The sequence below is a fragment of the Scomber scombrus genome, chromosome 19 (genome assembly GCF_963691925.1).
Source record: "Scomber scombrus chromosome 19, fScoSco1.1, whole genome shotgun sequence".
Taxonomy (NCBI): Eukaryota; Metazoa; Chordata; class Actinopteri; order Scombriformes; family Scombridae; genus Scomber; species Scomber scombrus.
In genome coordinates this window covers 1532700-1551294 of record NC_084988.1, presented here as the reverse complement: position 1 = coordinate 1551294, position 18595 = coordinate 1532700, and the positions used below count along the sequence as shown (strand labels likewise).

Sequence of the window (18595 nt, the reverse complement as noted above, 5' to 3'; positions counted from 1 at the left end):
CCTTCCTCTGTCCTTCTTTCCTTCCTTCCTTACTCCCTCCCTTCTTTCCTTCCTTCCTTCCTTCCTTCCTCCCTCCTTTCCTTCCTTCTTCCTCCCTTCCTTCATTCTTCCTCCCTTCCTTCCTTGAATCGAGGACAACAGGAGGGTTAAACAAAATGGACATACCGTACTTTAAACTTTGTGAGTTATGTGTCTCGCCTCAGTCTGTTAATGAAGTCACTTTCTGTTTCTCGTCTTATGTTTCCCGTTTTATTTTGATACTCGCCTCTTGTCTCGTTTCAGGTCCTTCACTTCCTGCCCTCATGTGTTTCCCACCTGTGTGATTACCTGCCCCGTCCTAATGCAACTGTGTCTCATCGTCTCCCCTCTGTGCCAGGTCGTCTTGTTCCCTTGTGACTGCGTTCTAGCGTTTCTTGTATTTTTTCCAAGAGAGACATTAGTGTTGTTTGACCAGTTTCTGACTTCTTGCCTTTTTCCCTTTCTGTCTTCGCTGATTGATCTCCTGTGTATTGGCTTTTGGCATCAATTAAAGGACTGTTTCTGTTTTACCCCCCGAGTACGAGTCTGCATTGGAGTCCCTGCTTGTGTCAGTTGACACATTATGTTGTTTTGACCTGATGATACTGTGTGTGTGTGTGCAAAATATTAAACAATGCATTAACATATTAGTGTTGGTAAAGTCTTACGTCTGTTTAAAGTTAATTCCGTCATCCCATGACTTTTTATTCAACTCTAATCCAGAGGAACCACAACTGTCCACAGAAACTCTAACAGACACAAAAAGAAAAACCACCAGAGGGAGAAATTAGAACATTTATCATCAAGTCAACTGTTGGATAAACAGAAAGTTTAATGTAGATATATCAAAACATTTCAGTAAAACGTGTGTGAAAGAATATATATACAGGTTAAAGGTTTGATTCACCCACGGTCTGAAGACTGCAGTGAATCAGTATCTGTTTCAATGTCCTTCTTGAAGTTCAGCGGGCTGCAAGTAATAATCATTGTTATAATAATATATAAACATGGAGGAAATGAAAGGATATTGAAACTAAATTCTGCTTTTTCCACATCTGATATACATCATAGAAATCATATAATGGAGGAGAATTTAGTATCACACTGGCAAGTGCAGACAGTAAAGATGATTATAAAGTGATTGCAGATAAAATCAATGACAGATTTATTATTGATTCTGTTTCCACTGAATGATTTTAATGATGTTGACTGCTTCACCAGATGTATTCTTACTGTTTGTTTGCATAACCCAATAATATTATGTAAAATCAGACAGAAAAGAGAGGTTAGCTCGGCTCTGTTTTCCATATCTGTGAACAACTTAACACACTTCTGTAGCTCTCTGACATTTAAGAACAAATTTAAATCAAATCTAATGAGTACCTGTTATCAAGTGCTGGACTAAAAAAGAAAATGTAATCGTTACTATTATTGTTGTTGTTGTTACACTCAGAGCACACTGATCTTGTTGTGAAGATATAAATGAAACCAAAACAAACCAGATTAGTCTTTGTTATCCAGACACAACAACTACTGGATATGAAGGTAAAGTATTCTGTTCATAGTGAATCATTTGAAGTTACTCTGATGCTGAAGAAAAGTTCAGTAGATTGTATTGATTCAAGTGTCTGTCAGTGTGGATACAAGTGACAGAAAAGATCAATGTAAATATGATCAGCTAACAAAACAAACCTCTGAAACCAGAGATGTACTGAATCAAAGAACAGTTATTCCTTGTCTACAAAGGTCACAAAGCAAAGCAGCACATTAACCAACATACATATTAACATTAGAAAGTTACATGATGGTGACTTACTCTGTTGGAGAATTCCTGCCTGAGAAATATAATCCAAGGTTCTCTTTTGGCCTGTCACTCTTCATGCACACAGGATGCAGGCTTCAACAGAGAGATAAAAGATCATTCATGCTTTTATTTCTTGTAATCAATCATATTTTGTACAATCAGACATAAAACAGAGGTTAGCTCGGCTCTGGATCTACTGTGAACAACTTAACAGACCTCTGCATTAGAAAGTAACATAATGGTGACTTACGCTGTTGGAATGGGAGGCAGATTACTCCTCAGTAGCTCAGGGAGTCCTGGGAAGTCTGAATGCTGCTCCATGCTTTAACATGACACACACACACACACACACACACACACACACACACACACACACACACACACACACACACACACACACACACACACACACACACACACACACACACGTATATAGAATCAATTTCAATGTAATGCCTTTGAAGTGATTGAAACGTGTGTGTGTGTGTGTGTGTGTGTGTGTGTGTGTGTGTGTGTGTGTGTGTGTGTGTGTGTGTGTGTGTCATGTTAAATGTGGATTACTAAATGCAGTGTTAATGGTTAGGGTTAGGGTTTCAATCCAACATTTATTCAAATACTTGTCATGAATTGTGTTGTGGCTTACAGTGATGGCAACTGTATGCTAATAGACGTTAGCATTACGGGTCCCCACGAGGGGGGCAAACCTCAGATTTAAAATGTATGTGAGAGTTATTGATATTTCAAGTCATTTTTTTGTTAAAAAAAAGTTATGATGAATTTAGCAATTAAAATTATGTCTCTAGACCATTTAGAAAGGGTGGAACCCACAGGGCTCCACCCAGTCAGGGGTCCCCACAAGGTAATAAAAACGGGTATGTGTGTGTGTGACTTACGCTGTTGGAAAGGGGTGCAGATTGCTCCTCCTTAGCTCAGGGAGTCCTGGGAAGTCTGAGTGCTGCTCCATGCTTTAACATGACACACACACACACACACACACACACACACACACACACACACACACACACACACACACGTTTTAATCACTTCAAAGGCATTACATTGAAATTGATTCTATATACGTGTGTGTGTGTGTGTGTGTGTGTGTGTGTGTGTGTGTGTGAGTGTGTGTGTGGATTATTAAATGCAGTGTTAATGGTTAGGGTTAGGGTTTCAATCCAACATTTATTCAAATACTTGTCATGAATTGTGTTGTGGCTAACAGTGATGGCAACTGTATGCTAATAGACGTTAGCATTACGGGTCCCCACGAGGGGGGCAAACCTCAGATTTAAAATTTATGTGAGAGTTATTGATATTTCAAGTAATTTTTTTGTTAAAAAAAATTTATGATGAATTTAGCAATTAAAATTATGTCTCTAGACCCTTTAGAAAGGGTGGAACCCACAGGGCTCCACCCAGTCAGGGGTCCCCACAAGGTAATAAAAACGGGTATGTGTGTGTGTGACTTACGCTGTTGGAAAGGGGTGCAGATTGCTCCTCCTTAGCTCAGGGAGTCCTGGGAAGTCTGAGTGCTGCTCCAAGCTTTAACATGACACACACACACACACACACACACACACACACACACACACACACACACACACACACACGTTTTAATCACTTCAAAGGCATTACATTGAAATTGATTCTATATACGTGTGTGTGTGTGTGTGTGTGTGTGTGTGTGTGTGTGTGTGTGTGTGTGTGTGTGAGTGTGTGTGTGGATTATTAAATGCAGTGTTAATGGTTAGGGTTAGGGTTTCAATCCAACATTTATTCAAATACTTGTCATGAATTGTGTTGTGGCTAACAGTGATGGCAACTGTATGCTAATAGACGTTAGCATTACGGGTCCCCACGAGGGGGGCAAACCTCAGATTTAAAATTTATGTGAGAGTTATTGATATTTCAAGTAATTTTTTTGTTAAAAAAAATTTATGATGAATTTAGCAATTAAAATTATGTCTCTAGACCCTTTAGAAAGGGTGGAACCCACAGGGCTCCACCCAGTCAGGGGTCCCCACAAGGTAATAAAAACGGGTATGTGTGTGTGTGACTTACGATGTTGGAAAGGGGTGCAGATTGCTCCTCCTTAGCTCAGGGAGTCCTGGGAAGTCTGAGTGCTGCTCCAAGCTTTAACATGACACACACACACACACACACACACACACACACACACACACACACACACACACACACACACACACACACGTATATAGAATCAATGACAATGTAAGGAGCCATGCAGTTCAAGCTGATTATTAGTTTATTACTGTAGGCCATGACAGTCTTGTGTCTGTGTGTGTGTGTGTGTGTCTGCTTCTTCGATGTCTCGTATACATCAGAGAAATCATATAATGGAGGAGAATTTAGTATCACAGCTCTCTGACAGTTAAGAGCATTTTTAAACCAACAAAAGTTTAATAAATAGCTGTTAACAACTACTGGACTTAAGCATATGATCAGCTAACAAAACAAACCTCCTAAACCAGAGATGTACTGAATCAAAGAACAGTTATTCCTTGTCTACAAAGGTCACAAAGCAAAGCAGCACATTAACCAACATACATATTAACATTAGAAAGTTTCATAATGGTGACTTACTGTGTCTGCAATGAGTGAATGTGCAACATCCTATCGGTCCGTCTAAGCACCTGGTGTGTGCTTCTGCTGCTCTCACACACACACACACACACACACACACACACACACACACACACACACACACACACACACACACACACACACACACAGATGAAGTAGTTTTAGTTTAGTTTTTATTTAGTTTTAGTCTTAGTTTTCCAGGTATTTGGAGGAAAACCTTGATTAGGATGAAATAATGCTGACTCTGAGGTAAGGTTGTTCTGTCTCCTGCTTCTCTGTGAGAGCTTCCAAGGTGGACTTTCACATTAGTGGGATTTTAGCTTTTTATCCCCCAAATGTTCCCATCACTCTTCATCACCACACTTTTACTTTTATCTACTGCGGGTTCGGAGTCTAAATATTCCCATATTGGGCTGTAACGTTTTCTGCCCGGAACTTCTTCTTCTCCTTCTTTCTAGAAAATGATAATGGCACGTTAAGCATTTTCTTCTTGTGCAGCTACCTGCTAGTACTAGCCCATTATCTCTAGAAGTCAAACTGAACAGAGAACCAGTGGAGTCAAACATATGGCCCGTGGTCCTCCAAGTGGTCCAATCTGGATCACTGGATGACTTTGCAAACTATGAAAACTGTGAAATCATGCTCATATTTAAACCATGCATGTATTAAACATCAATCCGCAGCTTCTGTCCAAATAATCTGAAATTGCACCAATTTTTCAGGCTGTTCATGTTTTGTAAATAGCTGGTTTATTACAGTAAAGCTGAACTAAAATAAGCGTAACACCCCTGCTCTAAAGCAAATCACAGTGTTTCTTTTAAATTAGTTCAATGCTTCAGCAATAAGATTCATTAAAGTATATAAAAAATGTAGTTACAATACCTTTAAAGGGTGAAACACACTGCGCCACAGGAGCCAAAGTCAACTGCTGCAGTCCAACAGTGGAACAATTGATAAAAACAAGTATAGTCTTACCGGTTTAGTTCAACACCTCCCCTTTTTCTTTATTTATTATGCAATCCTAAAACAGGCAGGAGTGGAAAATTAGTTGTAAAAAAACAAAGAATAATTCAATGTTACTGCTATCTACTGTATCTTATTTGCACATAACTAAAAGAAGGCTGGAAATAAGATTAATCAAAATATTTACAAAGCGTAGTAACAATACCTTTAAAAATGATGTGACGCAGTTTTTCTGTCAAGTGCTGCACGTAAAAATCAAGAAATGAGGAAGAGATTATTATCAAGTTGAAGTTATTCAACGTCATCAGTCAATTCAACGCCACATTCTTTCTTCTTTGTTATGGTGTTATGTTGTGATAAGGCTGCCTTCAGGAATGAAGTCTGCAGACTGACAGAATGGGGTATCACTAACAACCTGCAGCGGGTTGTAAAGACAGCTGAGAGGATTGTCGGTGCTTCCCTCCCAAATTTGAGCGACATCCACTCAAGCTGACTCCTCAAACAGGCCACGAACATACTGCCGTGCCTCATTGCCCCTTATTTATTAATATTTTAAACCATATTTCATGTTTTATGGGTATGAATGTGTACAGTATGTGGTCATAGGTATGGGTGAGATGTGCTTGGCTCGTGCGTATGTGTACCAGTGTTGTGTATACAGTATATCACGTGGTAAAATGTTGATGTTATTTTCAGTGTGAGCAACTTTACAAATGGTGCCCCATAGCACTGGACTGCTCAAAGATCTATTATATTATATTCCAACAACCTGTGGCTCAACATGTTGGAAATAAAGGAGATGATAATTATCAGGAAACAGGGTGCTGCTCTACTACATTTCTGAGGAGACATAGAGCTTCCACACCCTGTTCATTATTTATTTTGAGTGATTTGAGTGACAGATTGTTAGTGGTCCCCCATTCTGTCAATCTACAGACCTCATTTCTGAAGGTGATGAATACCACTGTGGTGTTCATAATGGTGACGAGTCCCCATTATGAATACCACAGTGGTATCATCCACACACTTTATTATAGTGTTTGTGCTGGGAGTTGGTGTTCAGTCAAGTGTGTAGAGGGAAACCAGAAGAGGATTCAGCACACACCCTTGCATGGCTCCACTGGTGTGTCACCCAAGCCAGCAGTTTGGTCTCCATTCTGTTGGGGATGATTGTGTTAAATGCAGAACTGAGGTCCAAAAACAGCATCTTCACATATATCCCAGGATGTTCCAGATGGGACAATTTTTTAATGTACTTTTACTGCAATACTTCTGCCCTTTATCAGGGGAATAACGATATTTGGTAACTTCTGTAAACATCCAAAATTGCCTTCCAATGCTTCTCTGTGAGGTTGTAGAACCATGTGGATTTTTTATATATAGACCTTCTGGAAAATATTTTACTCTAGACCAGCAAGGAACCATATATGGTAACTTTATTTACCTTGATTTGCAACATAAAAATGAAACATTTTGAAAAAAGTCACAAAAGAAAAAAAAGTCATGTAATAAATGAGCGCTGGTTAAAGAATCAGAGTACTTCTTCCACAACTGCACATAAGTCTTTTTAGCCCCCAAACACCAAATACACTGCTCCAAAAATTTAAGGTAACACTTAATCATCACAGTATAACACCAGGTCAGTTAAACTTCATGGATATCAATCTGTCCATTTAAGAAGCCCAAGTGATTGTGAATCAGTTTCAGCTGCTTTGGTGCAAATGAAAGTGACAGCAGGTGCAATGGAGAGGCAAAATCAAGACAACCCCCAATGGTTTTACATGTGGTGGCTGCAGACAGCTACTCTCTTTTCATCCTTCCTGACTGATTCTTCTCTAGTCTCTGTTAGTGTCCTTGTCACTACTTGTGGCATGAGGCGCTACCTGCAGCCCAATCAGATTGCACAGGTCGTCCAGCTCCTCCAGGATGACACGTCCATCCATACATGTGGGCCCAAGGAGGTTTGCTGTTTCTACCAGCGCAGTCTCAAGAGCATGGAGGAGATACCAGGAGACCGGTTATAACACCAGGAGAGCTGGACAGGGCAGACATCAAACCAGCAGCAGGAACGCTCTCTGCTCCTTTGTGTGAGGAGGAACAGGAGCTTCAGTCTAGACCTGCTGTTATTGTAAAGTGCCTTGAGATGACTTCTCTTGTGATTTGGCGCTATATGAATGAAGATTGATTGATTGAGGAGGACCTACAAAATCACCTCCAGCAGGCTACTGGTGTGCATGTTTCTGTCCAAACTGTCAGAATGACATGGCATGAGGGCCCAACATACTCTAGTGTGACCTGGTCTCACAGCAAAGCACCGTGCAGCTCGATCGGTATTCAGAGAACACCAGAATCGGCAGGTCCTCCATTGGCGCCTCTGTCTCTTCACAGACTCAAGAACATGTGACAGGGGTTAAAGAGTCTGGAGACACCGTGGTGAACATTATGCTACTGTAACATCATCCAGCAGGACCGGTCTTGCGATGGGTCAGTGATCTACCTGATTGGGCTGCAGGTAACGCCTCATGCTACTGTAGTGACAAGGACACTGACAGAACACCATACTAGAGAAGAATCAGTCAGGAAGGAGAAGAGAGCAGCTGTCTGCAGCCATCACATGTAAAACCATTCCCTTTTTGGGTTGGGTCTTGTTTTTGCCTCTCCATTGCACCTGTTGTCACTTTCATTTCCACCAAAGCAGCTGAAACTGATTCACAATCACTTGTACTTCCTAGATGGACAGATTTATATCCCTGAAGTTTAACTGACTTGGTGTATTTATCTAATGGCAAATATTTCCATAAGAAGCAGAATGAGTAACTTCGTCTACTGACACACTGACACCAGTTTTTCTATCTACATCATTCTGATAATGTGTAGCAGGTGGTCTCCCTGTACCAACTAAAACCTTATTAATACAATTATGTAGCTGGACTGAGGCTCAGGAGGTAGCGCGGTTTGTCCACCAACCAGAAGATTGGTGGTTCGATCCCAGTTCCTACAATCCACGTCCATGTGTCCTTGGGCAAAAATACTTAACCCCAAATTTATCCTGATGGCTGCGGCAACAATGTATGAATGGTTAATCTCCCTCCTGATGAGCAGGTTGGCACTCTACGTGTTAGCTCCTGCCATCAGTGTATGAATGTGTGTGAATGGGTGAATGTGACATGTAGTGTAAAAGTGCTTTGAGTGGTCAAAAAGACTAAGAAAGTGCTATATAAGTACAGTACCATTATTATATTTCTACTGTGAAATGTATGAATGTTTAGACAGACGTGAATTGATTCTAATATAATTGATTTATGGCCATATAATTAAAGCAATTTGGGGTTAATCCATGTTATCTTGAAGCATGAATTGTATATATGAGAGTAAAAGTTCCTCAAGAAGCTGGTTTGATGAATAAATCACCTTCACATCACATTTTAAACACCAGTCAATGTCGTCCCCCCCCCCCCCCCCCATCCCCCCCATCCCCAAATGACATAAACAGCACAACAAACATATTACAAACACTTGATTTTATTCTCAGCAGAATAATCCAACAAAGAGGATGAAGAAGTGTTTTCATTTTCGGCGTAATAAACGAAGCAGTGGGATAAAAAGGACAGTAATAATCAGGGAGGCCATAAAGTGCAGGTACAAACACTGGCTGACTCGACTTGGTGACGTCACACAAAGTGCAAACTTACAACACAAACTCTTCATCACATTTTAACTGAGGACAGACTGTAAGAGCTGCACAGTCAATCAGTGTCATCACAGCCTTTAAGTTTTACTGTGATGTAGTTTGAATTATTAATATATAATTTACACATATTGGCGTATTAGTAACCTCACAATATATAAAGTTAGAGAAGTGAACTGCATCTATTGATATATTATATAATAAAATCCTATAATATCAGTTGCTTGCAAAAAACAGGCAACATTTCCCCATTTTTCTAATTTTAAATGAACACGACTGCTAATATAATCTAATTTAGATATTTAGACTCAGCCTGTAAGAGTTGAGCCATTTTAGCATATTTAATAAGTTTTAGTGTCTTAATAGTGAAAAAAAAGGAGGAATTAAAGAGGGGGAGTTATTTTAGGCTATGATTCACAGCTGTGCAGCCCTCACGTCTTTACACCACCACAAACATCTGCATAATGGGGGAAAACTTTGTAAAAAACGTGACATTTTTGTGAATGTAAAACCTCTGAGACAACATTAAGAGTGACCACAAAACCTCACAATCACCCCCCCCCCCTCCTCCCACTCCCAGCTCTTCTGAAAGCCTCGAACCGGATTACGACTTGTGATTTTTTTGTAATTCTTAGGTGAGCAGCGTATAAAAATAAAACTTTTATGTCACAAAGTGGAGGTGAGGAGGTGCGACCGACGCGAGGGTCATAAAAAGGCAGACAAACGGATCATCGGATATTCCCGAATAAAGAAGGGAATCAAACTTTAACTTCTTGTCGTCCAGCTGAGAGAAAAAAATAATAAAAAAATCGGGGGAAGACGCACAAATTTTCACAATGACAAATTATTGTGAAGTCGTTGATACTTGGTAATCTCTCTATAGTGTTAGCCACTCAGATACAACTTTACATTTATATAAAAAGGTCTCACTTTCTTTATCAATTAGTCTGTTGATTAGTTTCCTTCAATTGGTCTGAAAGTGACGGGAAAAAAAGGTCCAAAACCCCCAAAAAAAGACGACTAAAAGAAACCAGAAAATATTCACATTTGAGAAGCTGGAATCACGAAAAACGATTAATCAATTATCAATAAATAGTTTGCGATTAATCGAATAGTTTGGCAGCTGATCGGCTTTCGACCGCAACTCACTGGGCTTCTTTAGTAGATGGAAGTTTACTCTGATGTCATTTTGCGTAAATCCTTTATTCGACCGCCTGTTATCACCTAAAATTTAACATTACGGCGATCGGTAGCTAACTGAAGACCATGAGATACAGCCGAAAGCCCTGTGAAAAATGCTAGTAAGGTGACATTGAGTTGAGATTTTTTTATCAAAACACTACATGAATTTAAAGCCATACTTAAATTCACAAATAAGTATTTTTTAAAGATTATAAATGTGTTACGGAGCCCAAAATTACCTAAAATGTTCGTAGTTTTGAGTTTCGAAACGTTAAAAAAGAGCTTAGGTGTAATTTGTGGGCACTATCACAAAATATTTGAGTGTTTTAACGATGTAATATTTAATTAAATGCTTGTCTTTTTATATATTTTTTTTTTACAATTTTTCCATGTTTGAAATAAAAAAGTAACAAAATTACCTTCAACGTGATGTTTTGTAGTTTTAGCAGCGTGCGGCTGAATGCTTAATGGAAACTTAACTTCATTGTCTTTTCTTTAAAAAAAAAAAAAAAAAAGACGTCAACAGATATATTCAGTTTGTGCTTCTCGTGTATTTTCGTTCCACTTGAGTGCAAAGACGAGTTAAGGTTAAATAAATACCTTTATAGTGTTTGAACTTCAGGTTGTTACGCCTCAAATCATCTGAATGAAAAACAATCTGTTTGATGCTGAATGAATAATAATAATATTGAAGCTGTTTCTAAGGCTGCAGCTCTGTTTATTATTATACACACAGATGGTAGTTATGATGGTTTCAGCTCTCTAATTATTTGACTCTTAATGGTTTAATATTAAAGCTTATTATAACCATTAAAGAGAAACCCTGAATATCTATTAAATTTGGTATTTTCACATCAATTTCCGACAAAAATATTTAAATTAAAAAACATATCTTTTGTTATGTAGATCATTAGTTATATTACTTATTGTGTGTTTAACATTATTGTACATGTTTTATTTTGTTCCACCTATTGTTATATGTGTATTTTAGTTGAAATATTATTGTAATAAACTAAATAAACTAAATAAAAAAGAAGCATCTCCTTTTCTTTTGCTCACAGACACGAGAAAATATAAAATAAAATTAATATAGATACAAAAAACACAAATAAACTGTTAATATAACACACTTAACTTGGATTTATGACATTTTCAGTGACCTACATTATCAGTTCTATTGGTTTTATTTAATAGTATCTTAGAAAACTGGTTAAAGAACATTTTAATAATGCAGCAAATTGAATATTTTATCATGCAGATTATTAAAATAGTCTTTGAGGATTCTGGCAAATATCTAAAGTGACATTCTTGTTTTTTCTGTATTTGTTTGTTTTTTTAAGGAATAAAAATAAACCCTGAATCTCGTCTCTGCGACTCGACCGTAACGTTAACGTAGAGAAGCACAAACTGAAGCTAACTATCAGAAGTTTGTTGACTATTTTCTCGCTCTAAAGCACGTTTATGTTTTTAAAATAGGTCCTCAAAAAAAACAGCACGTTAACTAACCTGCTGCAGTAAACTCAGCCTGAACCCAACAACATCTGGCTGATGGAGGTCCAAGCTGGGACTCGGCACATTAACATCACCGGAAAAAATACAAAATAAAAAGAGGAAATAAAGGAATTACTGTTTACTGTATATAAGTGTTACAAAAACTATAGTCATAATTCAGCTTTAAAAAGTATGTAATTACGTACACGGCTCGTGTTAAAGTAGGAATATTTAACAAAATAGCTCATACAAAACTTCCAATACATGAAACTACATTTAAAGCATTTATTTATGTGTGTGTGTGTGTGTGTGTGTGTGTGTGTGTGTGTGTGTTTATACGTCACTAGAATCAGTGAAGTCTGTAGTTTTTAGACTCTGAAGCCTAAAGAGTTTGAATCTGTAAATATTTGAAGCAGGAGAGCAGAGAAGAAACAGAAACACCTTTTTATCTCTTTTACTCTAAAACTGTGATGACAGTCGATCTTTTTAAAGGAGAAATCATCACACTTACAGACTTATACGTCCTTTATATTTCAGTATTCTGTCGTGAATGTTTCCCTGCTTCATGTTTCTGCTCCTCTGGTTGTATAAAAACTCTCTCTGTGCCTCTTTTCTCTGTATAATGAATTAAAGAAGGCTTAAAATCATATATAACCCCCGACATGCTCATCACACACAGCTGCTGAACTACTTGTGTTAAAGGGTTTTTTTAAGGTGGAATTTATCCTTTAACCTGGTTGAGAGGCCTGTTCCAGTATACGACTCAATAACCTGAAACTTTAACGTGCAGCTACTGACGCAGTTTCTGCTTTTTTGTTTCCACCGTACGGCTTAACGTTTGATATAAATCGGCTAATTTTACACATTTTTCTCTCATGTTTGATATAAATTTACTAATTTTTTTAACTTTTTCTTGCATGTTTGACAGGAAAATGTCAAATATGAGTCAAATTATTTCATGTTTGATATAATTTTTGACTTTTTTCTTGCATGTTTAATATAAATTGACAAGTTTTTTTTTACTTTTTCTTAAATGTTTGATAGCAAAATGTCAAAAATGAGTCAAATTATTTCATGTTTCATATAAATTTTGACTCATTTTTACTGTCTTGTATGTCTGTTTCCTCTGTTTTACACACATAAGTTACAGTGACTGTGTGAAACCTACTGTACACCTGAACCACTCACACTACTCTTGCTCTGGTTTGTACCATAAATCAGTGGAAACACACAAAGCAGAATCTTAAGTCAAAGCTTAACATCATGTGTAAAAAGAAAAGTTCTGGTTATGGGAAGCTGCAGGTTTACTGGTCGTTCAGACTTAAAAGCTTCATCTGGAAGATCTGAGTTCAATCTGGTTTTAACCATGAATCCTCTTTTACTCTGAAAGGTCCTTAAAACGAGATATTCAACCTTTAACTTCAGCTGATCTCTGAGGAGGAGCCGGGTTAACAAAATGAAAGTAAAAAAAGAAATAAAGTGTCTCATTACTTGGATGAGGAAATAACAACCTCGCTGACACTTTTAACAAATTAAAGAGCAGCAGTATAAAATTACCGTGTCGTCATTTAAACTTTGAACAAACTGTGCCTTCATCTGAAAATATAAAAAAAATGGTTTATGAAAGGAAAAGGTCACGTTTCATGGATGTTATAAACGTCAAAAAGGGAGAAAAACAAAGTGGCACTATATAAAAAAAAAAAGGATTACCTGGCGAATGAAAACAGCTCAAATCTGAAAAATATCAACCAGGAATTAAATGAGAAACTTTCCAACATCAGCAGATATGAACTGATGATGTCGAGCTTTAGAAACATTAATGCTGCATAAATCAAAGAGGATTAAAGAACTCTCTGAGATGTAAATGTGTAAAATAATTACAACAACCATCCGACAGCGGTTGTGGTAAACATGATGTACAAAGTATTCGTTATAGGAGGTAATAAAGTCTGTTTTTTTGTTTGTTTTTTTCTTTCTTTCTTTCTATAAACATTTCTTTTCATTGCAAAAAAATTACCATGATAAGAATAAACTGGTATCAAGAGAACGGATGAGGAAACCGGATCAGACGGATAAAAGCGGAATCAGAACTGGCGTTAATAAAAAAATCCAAATGATACCGAAGCCCCCCCCCCCCGAGAGAGAGAGTTAGAGAGAGAGAAGGAGAGAGAGAGAGAGAAGGAGAGAGAGAGAGAGAGAGAGAAGGAGAGAGAAAGAGAGAGAGAGAGAGAGAAGGAGAGAGAAAGAGAGAGAGAGAGAGAGAGAGAGAGAGAGAGAGAGAGAGAGAGAGAGAGAGAGAGAGAGAGAGAAGGAGAGAGAGAGAGAGAGAAGGAGAGAGAGAGAGCACTTGGGTGTGTGCTGCCTCTGGCTTCAGTCTTCATCACTGATCTCGAGCTTCATACAGAAGTTTTGCCGCCTGCAGAAGAGACGAAGTGAAAGACGAGTTAATGCAGGAAGGTTAAAAAACACACTGAAATCTGCAAGTTCCTAAAAGTTATTAATGATCTGTAACTCACTAATCAACATGTTTGTGCTGTGTTCATGCATATGGCATCAATCCTTCTGCACTGTGTAGAAACACGTGTTACACCAACATCCTTAAGGACAAATATGTTCCCATTAAAACTACTTTTTTAAAAATCCCCCTGTCAAAATATGACTCTTTCATGCATTCCTGCATCATTTTAGAGCTATAGCTTCAAAAAGGGGGGGGGGGGGTCTTCACCAGATATAACATCATTTAACTGTATTTTGGCCTATAGGAGAATATAATGCAGTGTCTCCCAGTCCTGCTCTTCCTGTATTATGAAGCTCAGCAGAACCAGTGAAACATGTGAGCTGGATGTGTTGTTATGGGTGTCGACTGTCGAGCCTTTAATGGGTTTAATGGGTTTAATTGGCTCCTTCTGCACATTTCTCTTTTGTTAGTTATTGTTTTCTTTTCTTAAATCTAAAAAAAAAAATCTGTATTATGTATTTTATTCTTAATGTGCAATAATAAAAAGGTTTGTTTAGACTGTGTGAGTTTTATTCCACCTTGTGCATCGCAGCCAACCACAGCGAGGCCACTTTCTTATCGTCTGCTGCCTCCATGCGGAGCTGCTCAGCGTCCTGAGAGCCCATCGGTTTGTAGTGGAGGAGCATGCCGCTAGCCCGCGAGGTTCCTCCTGCACACACACACACACACACACACACACACACACACACACACACACACACACACACACACACACACACACACAGAGAGAAATATATGAGCCTTTTTTTCAAATAACATTTATATTATTTAGTTTTGTTGAAAAAACAAATTTTAAAGTTTGTCATTAACAGTTTAAATAAGTGCTATTACTAATTATCCATTTATTTGTTTGCTCACTATAAACATCTGCAGGTTATTCACGTACAACACCAAAGATCAGGTTCAATAATAATAATAATAAAAAAGGGAAAAAGAAAATGAACAAACCAAAACTGAAAATATCAAGAACCTCTTTTTTCTCATGAGATCATGTTTCTGATCTCTGAGTCTCAACAGTATCAATAACAACATGTTTAAAACAAAGATCAATACATGCAGATGTCAGAGGAGGAAAAATGAAACTCATAGAAGGACTAAATGATTGAAATCAATGAGACAAGAATGAAAATGCTCCTTCATGCTTTTCATAACTTGATGAATGAACGTGATTCAAAATGATAAAAACCTGATAAACAACCACATGATGAAAGGATCAAAGACACATTTAAAGGGTTAAAATGTGAAACTAAACATATGAATAACTTCACACATTCTTTTTTTGTGGTCCCAGCATCAAATTTCTGCTTTTAATCCATTTAGAGAGAATATATTAGAGGATTATGGCAAAAATGTCTAAGTGGTGTAACCATAAAAACTTTGTACCAAATAATTCAACTTGCTTAAAAACAGTAAATTCTCAATAAAACACCATATCAACTAGTTTGGCATGATCTTACATTATAACTTTTATATTAAATAAAGGTAATGGAATACAATTGTTCTATATATTACATTAACTCTGGTTACCATGGAGATCAGGAACCATTTACGTGTTTTAAATGAAGTCATTATTAGTATAAGTCCACTTAAATACACTGTAGGTGATAACATATGTAATATTTATCATTCTACTGTGGTTACCTCTCTTTCTTTCTTTCTTTCTTTCCTCCTTTTAACTTTCTTTCTCTTCTTCCTTTTTTTCTTTATTTCTCTCCTCCAACTTCTTGTTGTCCCTTCTCTATTTCCTCCTCTTTTCTTTCCTCCTTCCTTTCTTTCCTCCTACTTTTAGTTATTTATTTATCTTCCTCCTCCTCTTTCTTTCTTTCTTTCTTTCCTTCTCCTCCAACGTCCTGTTCTTACTTTTCATCCTCCCTTTCTTTCTTTCTTCCTACTTATTGTTCTTTGTTTTATCTTTACTCAACTTTCTTTCTCCTCTTCCTTCCTTTCTTTCTTTCTAGGTGGATAAAATATGTAATATGTATCATTCTTTTGTGGTTACACCATTTGACATTTTCAGGAGCATTCAGTCTCACTTTTGGTAAAAAAATGGTGCAAATGACATTTCAAATGATATAAAACCAACAAAAATACTAAATGTACATTTTAACAAACCTGATGCTGCTTTTAAAACTAGTTTTTAACAGATATTTTTGAATTGATCATCTTACCAACCCTTATTTATCACTGAGCCTTTTATCATAATTTCAACTGCCAATTTAAATGACTGATAATATTAAGCCTAATACTACTTTACTACTAAAAGTTATACTTCTACAAACAGGTTAATGTCACCATGTAATTTATATATTACGACTCTAAATGTATTCAAAGTTATGAATCTATTAACTTCATCCGGTAACAACAAGTCAAGTTTTATTGCTTTGAACGGCAGAGAAAATCCTAAATACGAGATAATTGGTGAATGCTGCGAGTTCTCATAAATCTCTCGTACACTTTTAACTTTTAAGAATGAATCTGTGTGTACGAGTGTTTATTGCATGAGGCATAAACATAAAGAACTGTTTTATTTTCATGCAGCTTCATGCAGACAGATGCAAAAAAGAAGAGAAAACACATCAGAGACAACGACGAGTGACAGACGGACGCTAACCTTCAGAGATACACTGACTGTCCAGCAGACTGGTGTAAGTGTGAATGTCATTCTCTGAGCCAGTGAGAAGAGGAAGAGGAAGAGGAAGAGGAGGAGGAGGAGGAAGAGGAGGAGGAAAAGGACAGTGTGAAAGCAGCAGAGGAGAAAGAGTGTGTTAATGTTAGTGCAGAGAAAAGATCAAACAGGCTTTTTAGTGTTAATTCAGAAACTTGTCAGCTGGTTTGTGGATCCAGTGGAGACGCAGCAGCAGCAGCAGCAGCAGAGAACGTCTCAGCTCGTTTATAACATAAATAAAAGTAATAAACTGAAATGTTTTAATTAAATATGTTATATTTGATGGTTTTCTTTGTGTGGTCTCACCTCCTGGACTCGTCCCGTCTGTTAGGATCTGCATGCTGGAGATCCGAGACAACTCCACCTCGAAGTGACTCTCACCGTCCAGGAACATGTACCTGAGGAGAGAGACAGGAAATACATTTAGTTCATAATAAAAACAGATAAAAACCAAATAAACTGGTAATTATGTTTGTTTTTTATTCTATTTTAACTCCATTTAACTGATTTCCACTTTATATTTTACCTGCTGTTGTTTTAAGTGTGTTTCTATTTGTTATCTGACTACTTTGAGTTTTTATATTTGTGCTTAAACTTTTAATTTTGCTCTTTTTTATAAAAATCTGCGATGTAGATAAATATCCTGATGCTTGTATATACATAGATATAACTGCCTTTGTGTGCCTTTGGTTTTATAAGGTCTGCACAAATAAAATAAACTTGAAACATTAAATATTTGAAGGACTAATAAGCACATTTTATAATATATCTGTTAATTATAACCCTTTTAAAGACTCTCTGGCTCTGATCTGGCTCTGATCTGGCTCTGATCTGGCTCTGATCTGGCTCTGATCTGGCTCTGATCTGGCTCTGACCTGGCTCTTACCTGGCTCTGATCTGGCTCTGATCTGGCTCTGATCTGGCTCTGACCTGGCTCTTACCTGGCTCTGATCTGGCTCTGATCTAGCTCTGATCTGGCTCTGATCTGGCTCTGATCTAGCTCTGATCTGGCTCCACATTACATTAAATCTACTTCATACAGACATCAGTTCACATGTGATTCAGAATATGTTTCATTTTTTTCTTCAGATCAGATTTCACTTGATTCAAACAGAATAAACTTGGACAATAGCGCCACCGTGAGGCCGTAATGGTCGTTACACCAGAAATCATTATTATGAGTGATTTTGGCTTTCTTTGTAACGAGGGAACATAATTCAACAGTGTGACTTAATTATGTTTATATATAATATATTAATAAAGTAATTATTAGACAACAGTGGAATTATTTGGCAAAGAAGATATTACCTTTTAACTCTTCTTTAAACACTTTTTTAATCAGTCTCTTTATTTTATTAGTTTTAATTTTCCTTAAATTGTTTTTTATCTCCTTTAAATATGTTTAGTCAATTGTTGCTTTTCTTCCTACATTGAAATAATTTTAACCCATCAAATAGTATTTATTTGTGCTCTTTTATAACACAATTATTTTATGATTTGTGTATTTTATATATATACCTCATGAAGCACTATAAAAAGGTTTTATTATCTATTATTATAAGATTTGGATGAACACACACAATACTTTCATTCATTCTTTCCATCTTTTCATTGTTGATGGACATGTTGAATATAATTATAAATGTTGATATGTTAACATAC

At 37.1% G+C, this 18595-nt stretch overlaps 1 protein-coding gene across 2 annotated transcripts in view; it reads right to left on the bottom strand.

Annotated features, from left to right (window-relative positions):
• Nucleotides 1-13564: 13564 nt before the first annotated feature.
• The window catches only part of zfyve21 (zinc finger, FYVE domain containing 21), a 15093-nt gene continuing 10062 nt past the window's right edge, over nucleotides 13565-18595 (bottom strand). Inside the window, exons 5-8 of one of the 2 annotated variants that reach the window (XM_062440561.1) lie at nucleotides 17240-17331; nucleotides 16880-16933; nucleotides 14787-14917; nucleotides 13565-14166 (exon numbers count right to left, since the gene is read on the bottom strand). In XM_062440561.1, coding sequence (XP_062296545.1) covers nucleotides 14131-14166; nucleotides 14787-14917; nucleotides 16880-16933; nucleotides 17240-17331 — 313 coding nt within the window. In that variant the 3' untranslated portion in view covers nucleotides 13565-14130. The remainder of the gene's footprint in view (nucleotides 14167-14786; nucleotides 14918-16879; nucleotides 16934-17239; nucleotides 17332-18595) is intronic. The other variant, XM_062440560.1, reaches the window with a different exon arrangement.